Raw genomic sequence first — 21935 nt, 5'->3', positions numbered from 1 at the left:
TTCCACCACTGGTGACAGTTTAGAATTTGAAATACAGTGCACATCATATGCAGACAATGCAGAGGAGGAATTGTCTGGCTGTGCCATGAGATGGAGCAGAGGAACTCACCTTGGCATAGCCGAGCATGATCATCCTCACCAGGACCACGTTCATATGGATGCCCAGCGAGTCGTCATGGTAAATCTCGTTGACCTGAAACACAGTCAGTATAGGCTACATCAGGAACAGCCTGAACAGACACAAATAGCAGCTGTTTCAAAGAACCTCCTGTATGAGTCACAGAGAGAATACTAAAAGTGTCATCTCATTAACGTCTGGCATAATGTCTAGCACTCTTGTGGAGGGAGAGGCGAGACATAGGAGAATGTTTTATTGTTGTCATGGCAGTACAGAGGACTGTAATCTAACGGCACCTATTATCACTGGCCCCGTCCGCCCACTTTTGCATTGTGTGGAGCTCGGAGAAACCAGGGTATGACGCAAGTCGTCGCTGTCAGGCATTATAACCTTGTATCTCCATATTTTAACTCATTCACTGCCATTCACTAAACTAGACCATACCCGGTGAAGTGCGCAGGCAAAAGTAGTTGCAAACGTGGGGTTATTGCACGTCCTACTGTGCATACATACATATATACATATACATATATGCATATACACACACACACACACACACACACACACACACACACACACACACACACACACACACACACACACACACACACACACACACACATACACATATATTCTGTCATGCATTGTACTTATATTAGAATGAAATGATTACTACAGCAAAAATAATTATACAACACTGTTATTACAACTTGTACAACTATTATTTCAACTTAACAACAACAATATAATTATGTGCATGCAGATATGCACGTAAAGGGTGCACATTCAACAGTGGAGAATGTATGGGCGTCCTTAACAAAGAAACGCTCTCCACCATTCGTTGCGATACGGGGCGACCGTGTTTAGGGGCGAGACAATTAGGCGCAGATTGCTCACCCCAGACCGTTCGGTGCGAGCCTGGGCGACCGTGTTTAGGGGCGAGATTGTGGAACGGTCGTATCGTTAGCTTGTACAGATTTTCGGAGAGTCGACATGGTGTAATGGCTAGATGAGATTAACTTTTGTGTCTCTGGTGGAGAGATTTACGTAAACGCGACGTGCTACCACCTTTGCACGAAAAGATTGCATTGCATTGCATTTCATGCACACACTCTCTCTCTCACTCTCACACACAGCTCTCTCTCTCCCCCTCTCTTTCTCTCTCTCTCCCCCCTCTCTCTCTCTCCAGCCATCATAAGCATGGCGAGATTGTCTGATTGAGACTGTGTTTGACATAAAAATGCGAATAAACAGCTGAGATTGTAAATTGGGCGAAGCACGTTCAACACACACACACACGCGCGCGACCCGTTGCGAGCGCTCACACACACACACACACACACACACACACACGGTACTGCGGCCCGTGGCCCGTCGCGAACACACACACACGGGCATCGCGCAAACACAAATAATGTACATTGTGACATGTCACACGTGCCTCCCCAACGTGCATGCGCACGTGCGTGTCCACGCATACACGGGCGCGGACCCAAGTTGTGGTGCGATCATCTCACACACACCACCACGGAGCCACGATGTAGAATGAAATGTGACTCCCTGGCATAGGCATGTTATTCGCCCGCCCCCTCCCGCCTCCCGCCCCCCGCCCCGGCCCAGAGTGGGCGGAGTCTATGGTGTGACAGACTTTGGTGTTGCCATGTTCGCCTATTGTAAGTGGTTTAGGGGCAATATTGGTGGAAGTGTGTTTTGGCGTTGGTTGTGAAAGTGCAGGTGGGTGTGGGGACGCGTTGTGAGCTTGTAGAGCGGCTGTTTTCCAAGAGGCAATGTATATGTGTGACGGTGCTTCGTTTGGCCTTCTTTTCATAGACCTTGTTGCTTGTAGGGCTCGCTTCGTTTGGCCTTGTTTTCATAGACCTTGCTGCTTGTTTGTCTCGCGAAACCTGGCAACCTTGCGCAGCGTGATCTGCCATTGTTTGACACATAAACGGTAATAATAAGCTGAGATTTGATGTTCCATCACATGGTAATGGTCAATGGCTGTGCGCAATTTGAGATCAATAGCTCCAGGCACTGAGAACCGGGCAGAAACATTTTGGGCTCAGGGCTCAGAGGTTTGGGCTCACAGGTTGGGCTCACAGGGTTGGTCTCAGAGCTTACTGGAATTAAACGGTAATAATAAGCTGAGATTTGATGTAATGGAAAAACGGGCTTCACAGTTCCATGCACATGGTAATGGTCAATGGCTGTGCGCAATTTGAGATCAATAGCTCCAGGCACTGAGGAGAACCGGGCAGAAACATTTTGGGCTCAGGGCTCAGAGGTTTGGGCTCACAGGTTGGGCTCACAGGGTTGGTCTCAGAGCTTACTGGAATTATAGTTAGATGGCCCAAAAAGCCCACACAAAATAGCAGATCTACAAGCTCATAGCACGGCACTCGGTGCCGTGCTATGAGCTTGTAGATCTGCTATTTTTGAATAGCCAAATTGTTAGTTTTTTTCCCCACTTGCATTGCTGTCAACTGTGTAGTCATGTTATGAGTTCGAGTGAGGACGACTTTTTCCTGCACTGCTACTTCAGAAGAAGAAGAAAGCTTGATACCTTACCAGAGAAAAGTACTTATTTTTGTGTATAAAAATCTATACAATCTGAAATGACAGCTCAACATTTCCCACACTTTCTCTGTACCACTTACGTGATAGTAATGTCTATAGCAATGCGCTATAATTGTAAGGCTTCAAATTGGCTTCAAATGTGCTACAATTTCAAGAGAACACTTCTTTCTCTGAAGTGACAATCGGGTCAACTCAATCATAGGATGAAAATCGGATGATGTGGATCTCGAGATCACTTGGGAAACGGCGTGGCTCCAATGTTCACCTGAACGGTCGTCTATGACGTAGCTAGGATGAATTTCATCCTATAGCCCCACTGACTTCAATTATAAAATGAAAGTCTATATATTTCCAGTCTGATTAAGGGGTGATGAGAATGAGGAATTGTGCCAATTAAGCATGTCCCCATGTGAGATGTTTATATGACTATTCTCCTATTCAGTCTTTTTTTAAATTCAGAGTGCAGACCTCTGCTGTATTTCATTCCACTTAACCCTCTAAGACCACGAACACGTCTGTGTCATTTTAAGATTTCTTTGGCTATTCAAAAATAGCAGATCTACAAGCTCACAGCTTATGAGCTTGTAGATCTGAGCTTGTAGATCTGCTATTTTTGAAAACATTGTGAAAGCTTGTGCAAATCTTTGAATATATATATATTTATTTTTTAAAGCGATTTTTTTTTACTCAAATCTTTGCTTCTGGGGGTCCCTGGAACAAAGTATTTTGAGATGGGGGTCCGCGGCCATATACTGTACATAACATTTTGGGTGGTCCTTGACATGAAAAAGTTTGAGAACCACTGAAATTATGACAACATAAGTTTTTTCAAAAAACTGTTAGGATTTAGAAGACATTTGTAGAATCCCCAGAATCAAAGATTTGAGTAAAAAAAATTTGCTTTAAAAATATATATATTCAAAGATTTGCACAAATTTTTCACGATTTTTCAAAAATGGACCCACAGTGCCGTGCTATGAGCTTGTATATCTGCTATTTTTGAATAGCCAAAGAAATCTAAAGTGATGCGTTCCCGGTCTTAATGGGTTAAATGACAGCTCATGTTGAAGTGGCATTTCAACAGCGCTGCTGCGGCCTCCTAGGAGCCACGGTCGTCATGACAGTTAAGAGGGCTTGTTAAGCTGTAGGGGCTCGTTAAGCCGGAGGAAACAAAACAAAAGCCTCAACGAGAGACATACGTTAAGCGATGTTTACACAGATTCTTGGGGGTCCTATCTGTTGATGAAACAATAGCAGATCTACAAGCTTACGGCGCATTGCAACGCAACCTTCTATTTTCACTATTCATCGTACAACAATGCATGGAAGCGTCTTTGTGTGCAGAGTATCGGAGGCAGGCTGGCAATGTGAAGTGTTTACATGTTCGTATGAATGAACGTTTTTTTCATCTAGTTTTTAGCACCCAGGTGATAAGAGCACAAGCTCTTATTAGTCAGGGGATATTAGCAGAAAAAATTCCAATCTTGGAATAAATTCCTTAACAAAAAAAATCTTCACCAATGTGTTTGTAAAAGTGTCTAGTAACACATCTCACAAAGACTGAAATGCAGTTTCCCTAGGGGAATTTTTGACAGCTGCTGAAAGTTGGGGTACCCACCAAAACCTTATGCAGGGAAAAAAAATCTAAATTTAATTCTGTTTTAAGTAGCATGTGAGGGGTCAAACTAGGGTGTTTTTATGATTCTGAATCCATTGCAAGCATTTGTTTTGCACCAAAACCACTCCTTGGGCTAAAAACGGCCCAATCTCAATGGGCTTTTTACACAAAAAGTATACCTGGAAAAGGATGGCTATGGCCTTTTTTAGCCCAAGGAGTGGTTTTGGTGCAAAACAAATGCTTGCAATGGATTCAGAATTATAAAAACACCCTAGTTTGACCCCTCACATGCTACTTAAAACAGAATTAAATTTTGATATTTTTTCCCGCATAAGGTTATGGTGGGTACCCCAACTTTCAGGAGCTGTCACAAATTCTCCTAGGGAAACTGCATTTCAGTGAGATGTGTTACTAGACACCTTTACAAACACATTGGTGAAGATTTTTTTTGGTAAGGAATTTATTCCAAGATTTTTTTAATATCCCCTGACTATATGGTGTGTTTGAAGAGGATGAAGATGGAGAAGCTGGAAGATGGACAAAATCCACAGAAAGCTAACACAGACAAGCAAATGGATGGATAAGGAGAATCATTTCATTGACAACATCCACCAAATCCATCAAAACTCAGAAATAGTTACAAATGGATGGTCCGTGATGGATGAACTGCACTCAAAACCCCTTTTGTGCTCTTGTACAGAGTATGTTGATGTGTCAGCTACAAAAATTATTGCTGAACTACTTGAAAGCTACATTATTCTGAAAGTAGTGAGAAGTAGAGAAGTAGAATAGAAGTAGACAACATGTCTGGCTGTTTTGTTTCTTTACACTATGAAAAGGTCTTTATTTATACTTTTACTTTTGATACTTGTACTTTTGATACTTAATACATATTTCAACACCGGATACCATTCCTAAGTACATGTGAGGTGAGCTACTTTAACACTTTGACCCATTATTTGTTGCATTTTCTCAGCACCGCCTTCCACTGAGGGTTTTGCTGCATGCGACCGACTGTCAAGATGAATGCAGATATACATGCAGCAAAGACACAATAATCTGACATTCAGTTCAATGTCATTAGCATTTTCATCGACATATCTGACTCCCGTCAGATATCCACCCATGCATCTCCACACCACCCTGTATTGCGTGATATATACTGTAGGCCTAACTCTTGCCACTGGATGAAGAGATTGAAAAAGACGAATGGATTAGGTCATCTACTTTAAGTCAACTGTTGCAGTGATAGTGACAAGCGCCGCATGACAGCAGTGATGCAGTCAGAGAGAGTGCGCCCCGGCTGATAATGAAATCAATGAGCAGATTAGCTCCTCGAACAGCACGCCTCGCGCTGCCGTATGCCCAAGGACCTCGTTCACAACAACAAGCACGTGGTCTGAGAGACAATAAGCATATTTATCATGCTTTCACCTGGTCTGTAAGTGTGTGTGTGTGTGTGTGTGTGTGTGTGTGTGTGTGTGTGTGTGTGTGTGTGTGCGTGTGTGTGTGTGTGTGTGTGCGCGCGCGCGTGTGTGTGCGTGTGTGTGTGTGTGTGTGTGTGTGTGTGTGTGTGTGTGTGTGTGTGTGTGGCACAGCTGGACTGACCACTGTGAAACTTTGCAAGCACACTCCCAGTAGGCCAAGGAAACACATGTTTCTAAAATCCACTATACGGCTGCACCCTACGACTGACACAGCCCTGGGTAGGCGGGCAGGCCCGACAGATTTCTGTTAATTTTTATTAGATGTATCCTTTATTTAACCAGGGTAAAACCACATTGAGACCATATTGAGATATCTTTTAAAAAAATTCGGAAGAGAGAAAGAGAGAGAATTACGTGGTGCAGCAAAGCTGAAAGCATGTGCTCTCAGTGGGAACATGATGAGATGTCATTTTGTGATTGCGTGTCATTATGTTCTTTGGGCCAGTGATCTCTCGGAAGGCTTATCTGCCTCATCTTAACACTGCGGTGTGTGTCCTACATAAAAGGGAACAGGAGGCAAATGGAGATGGTAAATGAGATGATACTGCCACAGCATGGCATGGTGAATATTGCGGTGCACTGTGGGCGCACGTCTAGCGTTGGTCGAGGTCTGGTGACCTCTATTAAAGTATCTGTCGCGCCGTGGAGCAGTGGTTCCCAAACTGGGGTCCCAAAGATTACGGGGGAGGTGGTCCAAAATGTTAACGTTAAAGGTAGACTTAGTGATTTTTTTGGGTTCAATTAAGTATTAAATAGCTCTGTTTTCTGATATTGCTATGGAGTGTTTGTTCAGTAACAGGTGTCTCCCTGTCTCTCCAGCTCTTTAGTAAACAGAACATTAATTTTCAGGTCGGGATAATAATTGTATCCAATCAGGAGAGAGAACTCACACAGGATAGGCTACAGGATAAACAAGTGAAATTAGAAGTGATGACACAAACAAATGAGCAGGAACATTTTAAATGATAATAATAACTTGAATTTATATAGCGCCTTTCAGAAACCCAACGACGCTTTACTATACGAAAAATAAACAAACTATTTGCAAAAAGCCTGAGTAAACAAGTGTCTCTTCAGTGCGGACTTGAAAGAGTTTGGCCAATCTCCATGGGGAGAGAGTTCCAGAGGGCAGGGGCTGCCACACTGTGAGGGATGGTGAGGAGGAGCCCCAAGAAGAAGACCTCAGGGTCTGGAAATGTTTTTGAGGTGGAAGAAATTTCAGAGTGGAACACTAGCAAATTGAAGCTGATAAAATGGGTACTCTCTCCTGATTGGCTAAAATTGGCAACCCAACTGATAATGTATTTTCTGAGACAGGGAGACCCTTTTACTGAACACTCTATAGCAATGATTACTATTATAGTACAGTATGGAGCTTTATCCTTTAAACAGTTTTGTGTTACCTTTAACATACAGTAGCTACATCATTATGAAGAAAAATGCAAAAAGAAAGAAATTTACAAACGATTTCAAAAACACACGTGATTGTGCATGTGGCAGGGGGCTGCGCTTTTGTTAGATATAAGACGGGGGCAGAAAATAAAAAAGGTTGGAAACCACTATTGTGGAGAGATAAGATACAACCTTTATTGATCCCACAAGGGAAATTAAGTCACCAAAGACAGCACAGTCAAAGCAACACCATCAGTAAGATGGGGGAAAAAATGAATAAAATATGCAACATACGATATACAACACTATACATCCTCAGAAGAGCTTGCATAGTGCAAGACAAAGGAACATTTTCCTTTGTCTTGCACAGTATGCAACTCTTGCATTTATTCAAGGAAACACCCAGTAAGCATGTCTAATAGTATCCATACCGTACGGAACCGCTTGTTTCAGAGCAATTAGTCTACTGACCGAGCTGAGCGACCATTGTGTGTGCCTCGTTATAAACCTTCATAACTAGCAAGCAGCACAAAGGACTGTCTAAGTCTAATTGGCTGTCCCCGTGGGGAAGATGAATCACACCATCACACCTGCTGCTAAACCTTCCCGCCATCTCCAAGTGAAGGGGATTTGAGTGGCTGTCCATAATAGGGTCCAGATTCCTCGCTATATGCACCTTCATCACCTCCTCCCCCCCCCCCCCGTCCAGGCTAGCCCGCAGGAGGGAGCTAGGTTTCCCGACCAGCCTGTTCAGGTTGCTGGTGTCCCTGCCATTATTGTAAGCCCGCCGGCATGCTATCGCAAAGAAGAGAGAGAGCTAGCCATTACGGACTGATATAACATCTGCAGCATGCTGTTACACATACCGAAGTACGTCAGCCTCCTCAGGGTAGCTATCCACCATCTCCACCACTTCCCCATGAATGACATTAGGGACCGGACGGACCCTCTTGCTCCTGCGATAATCCACAACCATCTCCTTGGTCAGTGGTGGAAAGTACATTAACTCAAGTACTGTACTTAAAGTTGTACAATGCAGAATCACAAATAACGATTTTTAGCAACCTCTGCTGGTCACTACCGTCACTGCATACAATTTCCCTAGTCCTCGATTACCCAGAATTCCATTCGTTTTCACCGGAAGCCGGAAGCGTTTCAAAAAGCGATCTTTTAATTGTTTTATACTATCTACGGATCGTTTCTCTTAGCCAGTGGAGCATTAGTTACCATGAGCTGTGCTTTCTTTTTCTGTTCTTTTTCGATCTTCCAATCCTACATTATCTTAAAATCAGCGTGAGGTTCCTTTTTGTTAATAGCGCGGTAGTTCCTGGCCAAACAGGAAACCGTTGCGGTAGTTCCTGAGGACTATCATGACGTTGGCCAGGAACGTCATTTTCCCGGGAAAGTCCCCCCCGTACACGTTCAATAGAAAATATATAAATAAAAGGCTTCCGGGGGTGAAATTCACGGAGTGGGTGTTGTGAAACTTTTGCCACTCGCAAAAGATATACAATTTAACTTTAGTTTTGTTGAAAACGTTACCTAGTATTACTTTAAGTACAATTTTGAAGTACTTTTACTGTACTGGAGTATAGAATTTTCAACACTTTAACATCTCAGAAGCAAATATTGTACTTTTACTCCACTGTGTGTGTCTGTGGCATTGAATCTCAAAGTGCGTCACAGTTTTATTGCTATTTTTGCTCTTTTCAAAACTCAAAATAGGGACACCAGGGACACTAGGTTGAAAGTGGTGTTAACTTAAGAGTCGTGGCAGGCCTCGTTATGCAGACAAATACTACCAGCTGTGACATCTGCCAAAATTACAATTTAATTGTTAACTTGATTGCAGAAGGGGGCTCCTATAGAAATATAACTGTAAAAGACTGCACGGGGTGGTTATATTTTACACATCTGTAGGCAATAGGCATTTTCATTCGAATGACAGCCTGTAGTGATGAGCGGGCCGACCCGTAACCCGCGGCGTGGGTGGTCGAGTCAGGATTTCAGAGGCAATTATGCGGGCTGCGGGTGAGCGGGTCAGCCGCTCTCAAAAAAAAAAGAAAAAGAAAAGAAAACCCTATTTTGAACAACATGCTTGTTTATTTAGCCCATGACAATGTTGTGCTACTGTAGACATTTAAAGCGACTTTGGGTACTTAAAAGAGCTCTATATAAATCTGAGCTATTATGATGATGATTATCTTTTTTTTCCCACCGCGGGTCGCGGGCGGGTTGAGCCATAGATTTATATATGGGTTCGCGGGGCGGGTTTAGGCGGGTTGGGTTCCGTGGCGGGCCGTGGCGGGGCGGGGCGGGTCATGAAAAAACCCGACCCGCACATCACTAACAGCCTGACTTTCTTAGGTTGCCTAATTGTTGTTAACTAGTTGTACAAACTCTTGTTTTATTTTATTGGATCTTGTTTATTCGATACACTTATTTGTTTTAGCTCGTGCTCATTTGATTTTCCTATTTTGTCTCATCTGTTTAAGAAAGTAGGTAGCTGATATATTGCACTTTTACCTTAGCGCTAGGTATACTCTTAGTTGCTTGTTTTAGAAGAGAATGCACTTAAGACTTCTGGTGATTAGTAGTTTCCTTCCCTACCTATGTTGAATGCACTTATTGTAAGTCGCTTTGGATAAAAGCGCCTGCTAAATGACCGTAATGTAATGTAATGTAATGTAATGTAATGTAGAGATACTGGTGAAGGTTAAGACAACTTACTGATGGAAATGATAGGGGAAGAACATTTAGTTACGTGTACAGTATATCTCATATGACTTTAATATGATTTTCTCATATGATATATCCCGTGCACCGCCAAATCAGCATACGAGTAGTAAAGGCTTGGTAGTCATGTGGTAACTGTGGTCTAGCGCATTGTAACAGGGATACTGTAGACTCCTGTGTTCTCGACTGATGCCGACAATACAATCTCTGACCTAATCACTTAATTACTTCTCGTATGGCTGTTCCTGACAGGATATGAGAAATGCAGATTCTCTGTATTAATACATTAAGACCGGGAACGCATCTCTGTCATTTTAGATGTCTTTGGCTATTCAAAAATAGTAGATATACAAGCACCGACTGCCACGCTATGTATGAGCTTGTAGATCTGCTATTTTTGAAAAATCTTGAACATTTGTGGACATTTTTTAATATATATATTTTTTTTAAGCGAACATTTTTAACTCAAATCTTTGCTTCTGGGGGTCCCTGGAACAACATATTTTGAGATGGGGGTAAAAATGTTCGCTTTAAAATATATATATATTCAAAGATTTGCACACATTTTCCACGATTAAAAAAAAATAAGCAGATCTACAAGCTCTCCGCGCTATGAGCTTGTAGATCTGCTATTTTTTTAATAGCCAAAGAAATCTTAAAATGACACAGATGCATTCCCGGTCTTAATGGGTTAAAAAGACATCCATTGACGTAGCACTCACCAAGGACAATCAGAGTCATTACAGGTGAATACATTACATGTACATGCTCTGATAAAGGTCACTGAAGAGTGTCACTCTGCGAAGGACTATCCAACTCCTCCATTTGCAAACATTCTGTGTTCTGGTGGTGCTGAAGTACAATTGCAGCTTGAATAAGAAGAAAAATACCTGGGCACTTCAAAAGAGACTACTCAAATAATACTGGAGCACTCCAAATTTCACTTTGGGTAAAAATGGGCAAATTGTGTGTTTTGAAACGAGCATTTTCTTTTCTTCTTATTCAAGTTGTCCCTGTTGAGCACCGAGCCCTTCTACCTTTAACTGGCTGAAGTGTGTTAGACTTCTCTTTGTGACAACTGCAGCTTGTCAGGACATTTTTGCCGAATGTGCACCCATTATGACAGACCCAGAATGGGGATGCTAGTGTTCATGTGGTTAAAGCTCATTTAAAGTTAGCTAGTTTAAAATTCGGGAGCGTTTCATGGCAAAAGAAGACGAAACACGTGTGCCATGATTGGCTGCTGCTTGGGGTCACTTGAATCTGTCGCTGCTCATTTGCATAACCATTGAATTTCCTCAGCGTTTTATTGCCGCCAAGTCGCACAGATGTCGAAATTGGTCTCGTCGGCACATGTCGCTCAGGGCAGCTGGTGTTGGAAATGAATGCCTGCCGTTGGCTGTGTCGTTTGTGCTGTGAGCACAGGTTAAAAGGGTTGAAGGTGCCAAGACACAGAGCTGTAAAGAGTTACTTTATGAAGGCTATCCTAGACTAGGACACGTTGAAACCGAAAACAACTTCAAACATTGAAAGTGCTTTCAGGCCATCTAGTTCTGGAAATCAAATGCTGGAGAGAGAGAGAGAGAGAGAGAGAGAGAGAGAGAGAGAGAGAGGAAGAGGAAGGAAATATTGTCTGCACAACAGACCACTGCTGGTCGAAGGTGCTGGCTCTGCGATCTATAAATAGGAGTCTGTCCATCTAATCTCCATACTGTATGTATGTAATGTAAGGAAAGACGACGGCAACAGCAACTCAGCAACTGAATTTAAGACGTACTGAATAGAATAATAAACTGTGTGTGTGTGTGTGTGTGTGTGTGTGTGTGTGTGTGTGTGTGTGTGTGTGTGTGTGTGTGTGTGTGTGTGTGTGTGTGTGTGTGTGCGTGCATGCGTGCGTGCGTGCGTGTGTGCGCTGCACAGCTGTGAGAATGGGAATGTATCATTCCCAGAGGGGGGAAATAAAAATAATAAAATGTTGTGGTGTGACATTGCTGTAGCCTTGGTGTGGGTCAGAGTAATCACTACTCTGTGCCTTCAGCTAAAGCCAGCGGGGACCTCTACTGGAAGACTCCATAATGACTACGCACATGCACCACTGGCCATGCTTAGTGTGGGACCAACAAGACAAGATGTCTTGCTAATATCCGACACTCGGCACCCATGCTGACTGGCTGCTTGAGCATTTTCCCTAATGGGCGTAAGATGAGAATGTTCTGAATCGTTTTTTTTTAAAGCCAACATGTGGTGATATTTCCAAAGCCGTCGTCTTGATCCAAATAACAAACAGTCAAGCAGAGCGGATAAAAGCCTGAGTTATACTGCCGCAGGTGTCATGCACCGAAAATAGCAGATGTACAAGCCCACGATACGTCACGCTGTGACGCAATTAGGATTGTCACGATCATGACATTTTACCTGGCGATTAGTCATACAAATTAATTGTGTTTTTGGCATTTACACAAAAAAAATATATATTTATGAACATTTTTCAAGAGATTGATTATACAGATGAATGGACGATTATGCAAAAATAATTGTGATTATTTCAAATGATCGTGATTATGCAATTATGTAATGATTGTGACAGGTCTAGACGCAACGTGACAAGCTTTGACGCACTGCAAGAGACCCGTTTCGATCATTCAAAGTGGGAACTGAAAAGAAAGTAGCAAATCATAGACGGGGTGTGCCGATACACTAATTTCACCAAACGATACGATACGATATTTGGCTCACAACTTCGATACGATTTCGATACGATACGATACGCACTTTTTTATTATGAAAATATATGGGGGAGAAAAAATGCAAACAAATAATTCTGTTTTTGCATTATTCAGACGCAAACTTGTAGCTTTTAAGCTACAATAGCCGTTTTGAATCCAAATAGGGCAATAGTGTGACACCTGACCCGAAAAAAAACAACATGTTGTCACCCTTTTCACCTCGGGGCTGTTTGCATGCCTGATTATTATTATTGTAAAAAAAACGTTTTTTTTTTTTTCCAAAACGATACATATCGTCACGAAAACGTATCGCGATATATCGCGGGACGATATATCGGCACACCCCTAAGTTAGACACCCTATCCAAATGCACAAGAAGTCATCAAGAACATTGCCACTTGCTTTGTGCCGTTAAAAGAAATCAACGCCTACACTCCTACGACGACTAAAATCAATAGTGACACAATTCGGTTCAGAGTTGACTTTCAATAGACAGACTGCTACAATAGAAGCCTGGTACAACGCCGAAACAAACTTCTAGTCCTCAATTATTGAAATGTTTCATTGCTTTTATGCCTTTTATGTCTTTTACAGTGGCAACCTCATCTTTTGTGTTTAAGCAGCTTCCCCACAGCTCGTGAACAATCAGAATAAGTGTTGCGTGTGTGAGTGGGCATTCATACATTCATTTCCATCAGCCTAGAACGTCTCTCCTCTCCATGCTTTTGATCAGATGTATTGCTGAGGAACAGCAGGGATAGAGAGAATGCACAGTATGTAGACAGCATGAAAACCGTGGGGGGGGGGGGGGGGGGGGCGAGGCATTGTGCCTGCTTTTCTATCAGGCTCATCATTACAGCAGAGGGTCCGCACTGTCACACATATATATGACAGACATCACAGCGGAGGCTTCTTCTGAGAAAATTAACCCATTCATTCCGGGAACGCATCTGTGTCATTTTAAGATTTCTTTGGGCTACTCAAAAATAGCAGTTCTACAAGCTCATAGCGCGGCACTCGGTGCCGCGCTATGAGCTTGTAGATCTGCTATTTTTGAAAAATCTTGAAAATGTGTGTACATTTTTTTTACAGTATATATTTTTTTTTAAAGCGAACATTTGTAACTCAAATCTTTGCTTCACGGGGGTCACTGGAACAAAACATTTTGAGATGGGGGTCCGCGGCCAAATACGTATCTAAAAATGTTTTCTAAATACTAACAGTATGTTGCTATATCAGTGGTGCTCCAACTTTTCCATGTCAAGGACCCCCAAAATGACCGCGGACCCCAATCTCAAAATATGTCGTTCCAGGGACCCCCAGAAGCCCCCCACAAAATAGAGGACCCCCACAAAATAGCAGATCTACAAGCTCATAGCGCGGCACTCGGTGTCGTGCTATGAGCTTGTATATCTGCTATTTTTGAATAGCCAAAGAAATCTTAAAATGACACAGATGCGTTCCTGGTCTTAATGGATTAATAGAGTTATGGTTCTGGCGAGTGGAGGAACATATGGATGGTTTCTTAGGTACTTCAGTCCTTTTTATGAGTAAAGATTATTCTAATGAATTTAATCTGGAGGGAATGGCACATGAGGATTGCCTCTGATTATCCAGATGTGTTGTCAAACGCCAAAGAAAAAGCATTTGGTCTTACTGATAGATATCCAAGCCCAAAACATAAATACCGTACAGGCTTTTCACACTAGCGTTTCAGAAACTACGCCAAGCTAAACTAGGCCACAGAAAGCCCAGGCCTCACTTAACCTTATTTCACACATGTATTTAAGTCCCAGGTTAAGCAGTCAAGAGCCCACAGTTAGCATCTTCAGAACACTCAGGGCACTCCGTTCAACTCCAGCATGCAGGCCTCCTTGATCAGATAACAAACATTCGATTGCTTTAGTTTGAACCTTGTTTTTGGGGGATAACCCAGAAATGCTGGGGATAACGCTGCTCCTGAACAGGGTTTAGGGAGCCCTGGGCTGATGGGGGTCTAGCAGTGGTGCCAGATTATGTGAGAGAAACAAGCAACCAGGTCTAGGAAAACCAGCCCAAAAGAAGCGACTATGGGCCACATGAGTACTTTAACATATACATCAGCTATTTGAAAATAGCAGATCTACAAGCTCACAACGTTGTGAGCTTGTAGATCGGCTATTTTAAAATAAAATCTTGCGGGAAATTATAATAAGCAGATCTGGCAACCCTGGGGTCTAGCCCCATCTGTGACCTCACCCATCGCAGTAGATCGGGACTCGGTCACATAGCGTTACCATCCAGGATTTTGGGTGTCACAGGAATAGAGGCATTTCTGACAGTATTTTCCAACGTATCACAAATGTGACAATATTGAAATAGAATGCAGAAGCGCTATCTATGTCCAGGTGGTGAAGATGAGCATCATTCAACCATCCTGCATATACTACAGACAACAGGACCAGGTCAATACATTCACATTTTGCAATATGAGGCGGTATATAATTTCACCATCTTGTACCTTAAGACCCTCTTCTATAAAGCTTGACTCTGAGGAGCAACCCCATAGAAACTAAACTAAATACTTCTATCAGATTCTATAGATTTCAATACACCGACAAAGCAACAACAATTGAATGGTTATTTGCTTTTCCACAGCGGAATATCATTTTACCATCCCGTATCGAATAGAAATAAACGATGCAAATGTGTTTGTTTCACAGCGGATTTGCGAAATAGTATTTCACCATCCCGTATATCTAATACAAAGCAACGACAACTGAACTCCACAGGACGGCGTCAATACATTCACATTCACAGCAGCTCACCAAACCACAGCAGAGGAGAACATGGAGAACATGTTGTGCTAATGTCAATATTGTGACAGTTTATCTTCTGACTCCAGTTCTGTCTCTCCGGTGCAGTGCATCAGTGTGACAGAGATACAGGTGAAGGTGTAGGACAAATTTACAATAGACAGAGAAGAGTGAACGCTTAAAGGGATAGTTCACCTCCCCCCCCCCCCACATTTTTTTGATTAGTCATCCCATGGAGAGTTGAATTCATGGATATTTTTTTGTTTTATTTTAGTCCCATTCCTAAGCTAATAATTTGATGACCTGCGTTGCTTCAATGTGAATCCCGGACTTCATATGGTCAGCCTGTGATAATAAGTCATCTATGACATATATGACTCCAAAATTGGGCATTATAAAATGTACGTTAAATATTCCAGTATAGTATAAGGCATACACAGTACGTGTAGAAAATAAAAGACTTAGTGGAGGTACTTCTGTGGGCCTACTGGCAGTGTGCACAGGAACGTTGGCGCTGATCAGTGATCAGGGTTAGCATTAGCAAGATTATCTCCAGACACAAGGACAGACAGACCCCCTTCTTTATAGCTTGCCTCTAAGGAGCCAGAGAAACAAAACCCAATACAGTACTTCTATCAGTGTCTATGGATTTCAACACAGCAGTGTTGATTTCGTCGACAAAAAAATGTTCGTCAGTGATTTCTTCACTGACGAAAACGAAATAAAACGAAATGAAAACTAAGCTACGATGACTAAAACTAAGACTAAATATATTGACACTTTCGGTAACAAATAAAAACTAGACTAAACAGTTAGGGAGGGACTAGTGGAGAAGAGATCCAGTACAACTAAAAGTAATTTTATGTTTGGGTGTTGCGCTCTGAAAATAGCAGATCTACAAGCTCACAACGCGTTGCGACGCGTTGTGAGCTTATAGATCGGCTATTTTCAGCATGCAACCAAGTGTAAAATCAGCCGTTGCGACACCGTCAAGGCCAACCAAAATACATTTTAGTCGACAAATCAACTGTAGATTTAGTCGACTATAATCTTACGATATTTAGTCGACTAAAACTAGACAAAAACTAAAACATTTCAGATGACTGAAATACGACAAAAACGAAATAGAATTGTATTCAAAAGACTATGACTAAAACTACATCAATTGTTTCGTCAAAATCAACAAAACTCAAAGTGTGAATATTTCAGCCTGCGCTGACTGGCTTCAGAGGTGAGCGGTTTGAACTTACTATGTTCATGAGGGTCAGGAGGTAATTCTGCACGTGCTCCTTGCCATGGAAGCGCACCACCGAGTCGTCCACGCCCAGGAGAACTTCGATGTTGTAGTCGTCATCCCCGGCGTGGCGCCGTCTGCGGACAGTCTTGTTCACCCGACTGGCGACCGCGTCAAGGGCCCTCGCCACATCCAGCACTGGCTCTGTACGGCACAGGGAGACAGCCATCAGACGGTTGATCATTTCACTCAACAGTCTGATAAGTTCCGTCAATGTAATAAGACCAGGAAAAGACAACGTTTAACCACTTTAAACCTGGTGTCCCTATTTTGGGCATTTAGGCACAATGCAATGTGATGCGTTGTGAGCTTGTATATCCGCTATTTTTTACCACTTAAGCCCTATCACCTAAAACATGCTTCTCGATTATTCGAAAACATTATCAGAGTATAATCACTAAGAAAAGTATTGTACTAAATTGAAACACACACACACACACACACACACACACACACACACACACACACACACACACACACACACACACACACACACACACACACACACACACACACACACACACACACACACACACACACACACACACACACACACACACACACACACACACACACACACAAACACACACCCCTAATTAGTGGCAGTAGGGTACACCTTGTGGCTCACGGTAATCGCAGAAAGTCATTTGGACCTCCATCAGAAATGAATAAATCTGCATAATGCACAGGCTGCTACTGACAATACATCAAAGATGCATCTTTACATTTTCAAACATGCAAATACATGCATAGGACCACGTCAATACATTCACATTTGCGATACAACGTTGGAGAAAAAAAAGGTAAATAATACCCAGTGATGGCTAGTATACAGTCCACATTTTACAGTTTCTTTGGTGATCCAAATAACGACATTCTACATTGTTCTATTTTCACCAAAATGTTCAGCTGTTTTCGTCAAATGGACGCAAGGATTTATGCGGTTAACTGCATAAGAAGCTGCAAAACTAAGAAACAAACTGTTACATCTATTCAGATGTGTGGCAGACCTCATGATTGAATCAACAACTTCATGGTTGAAAGTTTGAGTTCTGTTTAATCACATGACCCTTAGCGTTCCCCAAACGTGTTGTGAGCTTGTAGCTATTTTAAGCGAAAAGATTTGGTGTAGATGGAATAAAGGAGAAGAGCTAGTATAGACCCCCCCCCTGGGGAACCTCCAGTCAATGAAGTACATAGGGTTTAAGTGATTAAATGTGTCACATACTGTAGCATACAGTACATGCTCATATGAATCATAGCAGAGCAAAAGTCCAAAGAACCATGGTTCCATTTGTACGCTCTCAGAGTGGAGGTCCTTGACATTAACCTATTAAAACTGGGAATGTGTCTGTGTCATTTTCGATTTTAACCACTTTAACTATTATTTTATTGTATTTATTACTTTGGCTATTCAAAAATAGCATATCTACAAGCTCATAGCGTGTCATTTCGTGCCAAGCTACTGTATGAGCTTGTAGATCTGCAATTTTTTAAGAATCGTGAACATTTGTGCAAATCTTTGAATATATATATATATTTTTTAAAGCGAACATTTTAACTCAAATATTTGCTTCTAGGGGTCCCTGGAACAAAATATTTTGAGATGGGGGTCCGTGGCCAAATACATATAATTTTCGGGGTCCTTGACATGAAAAAGTTTGAGTACCACTGATATATAGCAACATACGTTTTTTCACAAAACTGTTGAGATTTAGAAGACATTTGTATCATCGGCCTCAGGTCTTAATGGGTTAATAACGTACCGTAGCATACAGTACATGCTCATATGAATCATAACAGAGCAAAAGAACAAAGAAACACTGCTTTGAGCCATAAATAAAAGCCATGCTGTGCTACCATAATGGCCTGATTTTTGTTTTCTTTCTTTTTTAATTAATTTAGAGAGCTCGTTGAGAATGATTGTGAAGCCTAATCAGCTCACTTCTGTGAATCAAACGAAAACAAACGGGGAAGAAAAGCACATTACAATTGTAATGGAAGCAAACAACCGAGCGGAGAAAAACAGCTGCACTTGGCATGTCATCATAGGCAAAATCAAAAGTTAAAACATTACAAACAATTTAAAAAGAAAACAAAAACAACAACAGAACTACGAGCTTACAACGAGTCACAATGTGACATGTTGTGAGCTCGCAAATTGCCTATTTCCTCTATTTGTCTTTTTAAAATAGGGCTTAAGTGGTTAAATTGTGTGATTACCCTTTCTGGGGGTATATTTATTTAGTTAATTAGTATAAATGAAGCAATTAAACCTATTCATGAGATGTGTATGTGTACATCTGTGCCATGTGTGTTTTAGAATTTACATCTCATTTGGTTTTGAAAACAAACATGTCGCTCCGGGTGCAAAAGTTCAGGGAATCTTTCCACTGCAGTAATTACATATATTCATTCAACCACACTTTTCTTCAGGCCTAGAGTTTTGAAAAATATAAACTGTGGTGCCAATGATTGTGAAATGGAGCGTTGCGCTAGTTAATGCAGGACAGGGTTTTTACACCCCAGCTGTAATCAACTGTCACAGTCAGTCTGCTGATTGAATACGTTTTTCTAATCAGTCACACATTTCTACGTTTCCAATCAACAGACCATTCTCACCAAGAAGGTCCATTTAACCCAGTCAATCCGGGCACGCATCTCTGTCAATTTAGATTTATTTGGCTATTCAAAAATAGCGTGTAGATCTGCTATTTTTGAAAAATCGTGAAAATGTGCGCAAATCTTTGAATGTATATTTTTAAAAGCGAATATTTATAAAATGCTTTGTTCCAGGGACCCCCAGAAGCAAAGATTTGAGTTACAAATGTTCGCTTTAAAAAAGATATATTCAAAGATTTGCACAAACTTTCAAGATTTTTCAAAAATAGCAGATCTACAAGCTCATAGCGCGGCACTCGGTGCCGCGCTATGAGCTTGTATATCTGCTATTTTTCAATAGCCAAAGTGTAAAATAATGCTTTTTTAGCTCAAATCTAAAATAGCAGATCTACAAGCTCAAAGCTTGTAAGCTCATGAGCTTGTAAATCTGCTATTTTTGAATTGCCAAAGACATCTAAAGTGACACAGATGTGTTCCCGCTCTTAATGGGTTAACCACTTAAACTCTCTGAACTTAGTCAACTTGATAGGAGTTGGCTCGGCACGATTCTTTCCCCCTCTACACCAAATCTCTTTTCTGCAAATAACCAATCAAAAAGTTCTTTGAACAGTTGTGTGACCATTGCGAACTTGTAGACCTGCTATTTTTGACAAATGCTGCCCCCTGAATAGGGATGCTACGGTTCGAGTAAATGGTAAATTGTGCATTTATATCTATAGCACCTTTATCCAAAAGCGCTTTACAATATTACATTCATATTCCATCCTCTTTGGGTCCAGTCCTAACCTTAGCAAGGCTGAGAGTTTCACGATCAAAGTGGGTGATGATGTTATCACAAGAAAGGAGGAAATTACCTACCTGGGTTCCATCTTGGAGGCAAACCTCTCCGGTAACAAAAACGCCGAAAGAGTGATCAAAAAGGTCAACCAAACAACACGTTATTTGTGGAAGATTGATCGTCTAGTCAGTAAGAATACTCTGAAAATTCTTGCAGGGGCCCTCATACAAGGTTATTATGATTATGCATGCACTTCATGGTATCACAACACCTCCAAGGCCTTAAAAACAAGGCTCCAAACATCCCAAAACAAACTTGTAAGGCTACTTCTTGGCCTCAATCACAAAACCCATCTAACCCCTGCTCATTTTGCTAGGATTGGATGGCTCAGGGTTGAGGACAGAGTACAGCAACTTGCTATGGGCCTGGTCTTCAAGATACACCACAACATTGGGATCCCCCTGTATTTGTCAAAATACTTCCAAAATGTTAATGAAGTCCATGATCATAACACCAGAGGCAGCTCCACAAATCATGTTCAACCCAGATTTGGCTCAACAAAGGGAATTAACTCGTTCTCATGCTATTCATCAAAAATGTGGAATGCCCTACCAAAAGGAGTAAAGGAGTGTAAAACCCTACTCACTTTCAAAACTGCCCTAAAGATACACCTTCAGGAGGCTGCAATTCAAAAATGGCCCCTGTCTAAGTCTTAACCTAGCCCCCCTGCCCCCCCCTTTTCATTTTTTTCTTTTGTACATATTTTTCACTCTTCATACCAGTAACCTAAACTGATTGTATGACATTCTGTATAGTAGTGTGTATATCTGTCTGTCTCTTATATGTCATCATGATTTGTGTGCATGGGGTTCTCATCTTAAACAAGCTTAGTGCTTAATGAGTCTTCCAGTTGAGTAGACCTTGTATTGTGAATTTGTACTTCCATGTACTGTTATTCTCATGTCTTACTAAATAAAGTACATCAATCAATCAATCAATTCACACACCTGCAGCAAAAAGGAAACATGCAACCTTTTAATCAGGAGCTGCTACAGTCAGTGGAGTAAAGTAACTAAGTACATGTACTCAAGTAATTTAGTCCAATTTTGATGTATTTTTTACTTTACTGGAATATTTCCAATTTTCAGTACTTTAACTTCTACTCCACTACATCTCAGAGGCAAATATTGCACTTTTGCTCCACTACAATAATTTGAAAACTTTAGTTTACTAGTTACTTTGTAGATTTTGATTATTATCACAAAACACACATTAACCACTTCAGCCCAACCATTTGAAAATAGCCGATCTACAAGCTCACAGTGCGTGTGAAATGGGACATTCTGCATAATGAGTACTTTTACTTTTGTACTTTAAGTATATTTTGATACCAATAACTTTTGTACTTTTACTCAAATAAATGTAGAATTCCGGACTTGTTACTTGTAACAAGAGTATTTCTACATTGCAGTATTGATACTTTTACTTAAGTAAAAAAGAAAAAAAAACGATAACCTTCCATTTCCCAAACGGCCGCTCCACCCACAGAGCCACTGCTTTGTTGGGATTACTTCTGCACTGTAATTTTACTCTCTTATTTTTCTGTTTTATTTTCATTTCTTTTGCTTTTTTATTTCCCCAGATGACCTTTTCCTCAAGCATGGCTGAAACGTTGCTTCTAATAAATTGCTTCATGTTACCGTGCACGCTGGCAGTGTGAGGGCCATTTTTATTGTTGATGATGTTGTTCACTCGTTCAGCCTACGCACCTGCTACTACTGCACTTTTAATC

General features: G+C 41.5%; 1 protein-coding gene across 1 annotated transcript in view; it reads right to left on the bottom strand.

The window, feature by feature from the left end:
* Window positions 1-21935, bottom strand: part of adamts3 (ADAM metallopeptidase with thrombospondin type 1 motif, 3) — a 217324-nt gene that overhangs the window by 101780 nt on the left and 93609 nt on the right. Inside the window, exons 5-6 of the mRNA XM_080432756.1 lie at window positions 16700-16887; window positions 110-193 (exon numbers count right to left, since the gene is read on the bottom strand). Of these exons, the coding sequence (XP_080288882.1) occupies window positions 110-193; window positions 16700-16887 (272 nt within the window). The remainder of the gene's footprint in view (window positions 1-109; window positions 194-16699; window positions 16888-21935) is intronic.

The sequence above is a fragment of the Gymnoscopelus braueri genome, assembly GCF_963280865.1.
Source record: "Gymnoscopelus braueri genome assembly, chromosome: 7".
NCBI classification, from domain to species: Eukaryota; Metazoa; Chordata; class Actinopteri; order Myctophiformes; family Myctophidae; genus Gymnoscopelus; species Gymnoscopelus braueri.
Note: the sequence above shows the minus strand (reverse complement) of the source record. Positions and strands in the feature narration are given on the sequence as shown.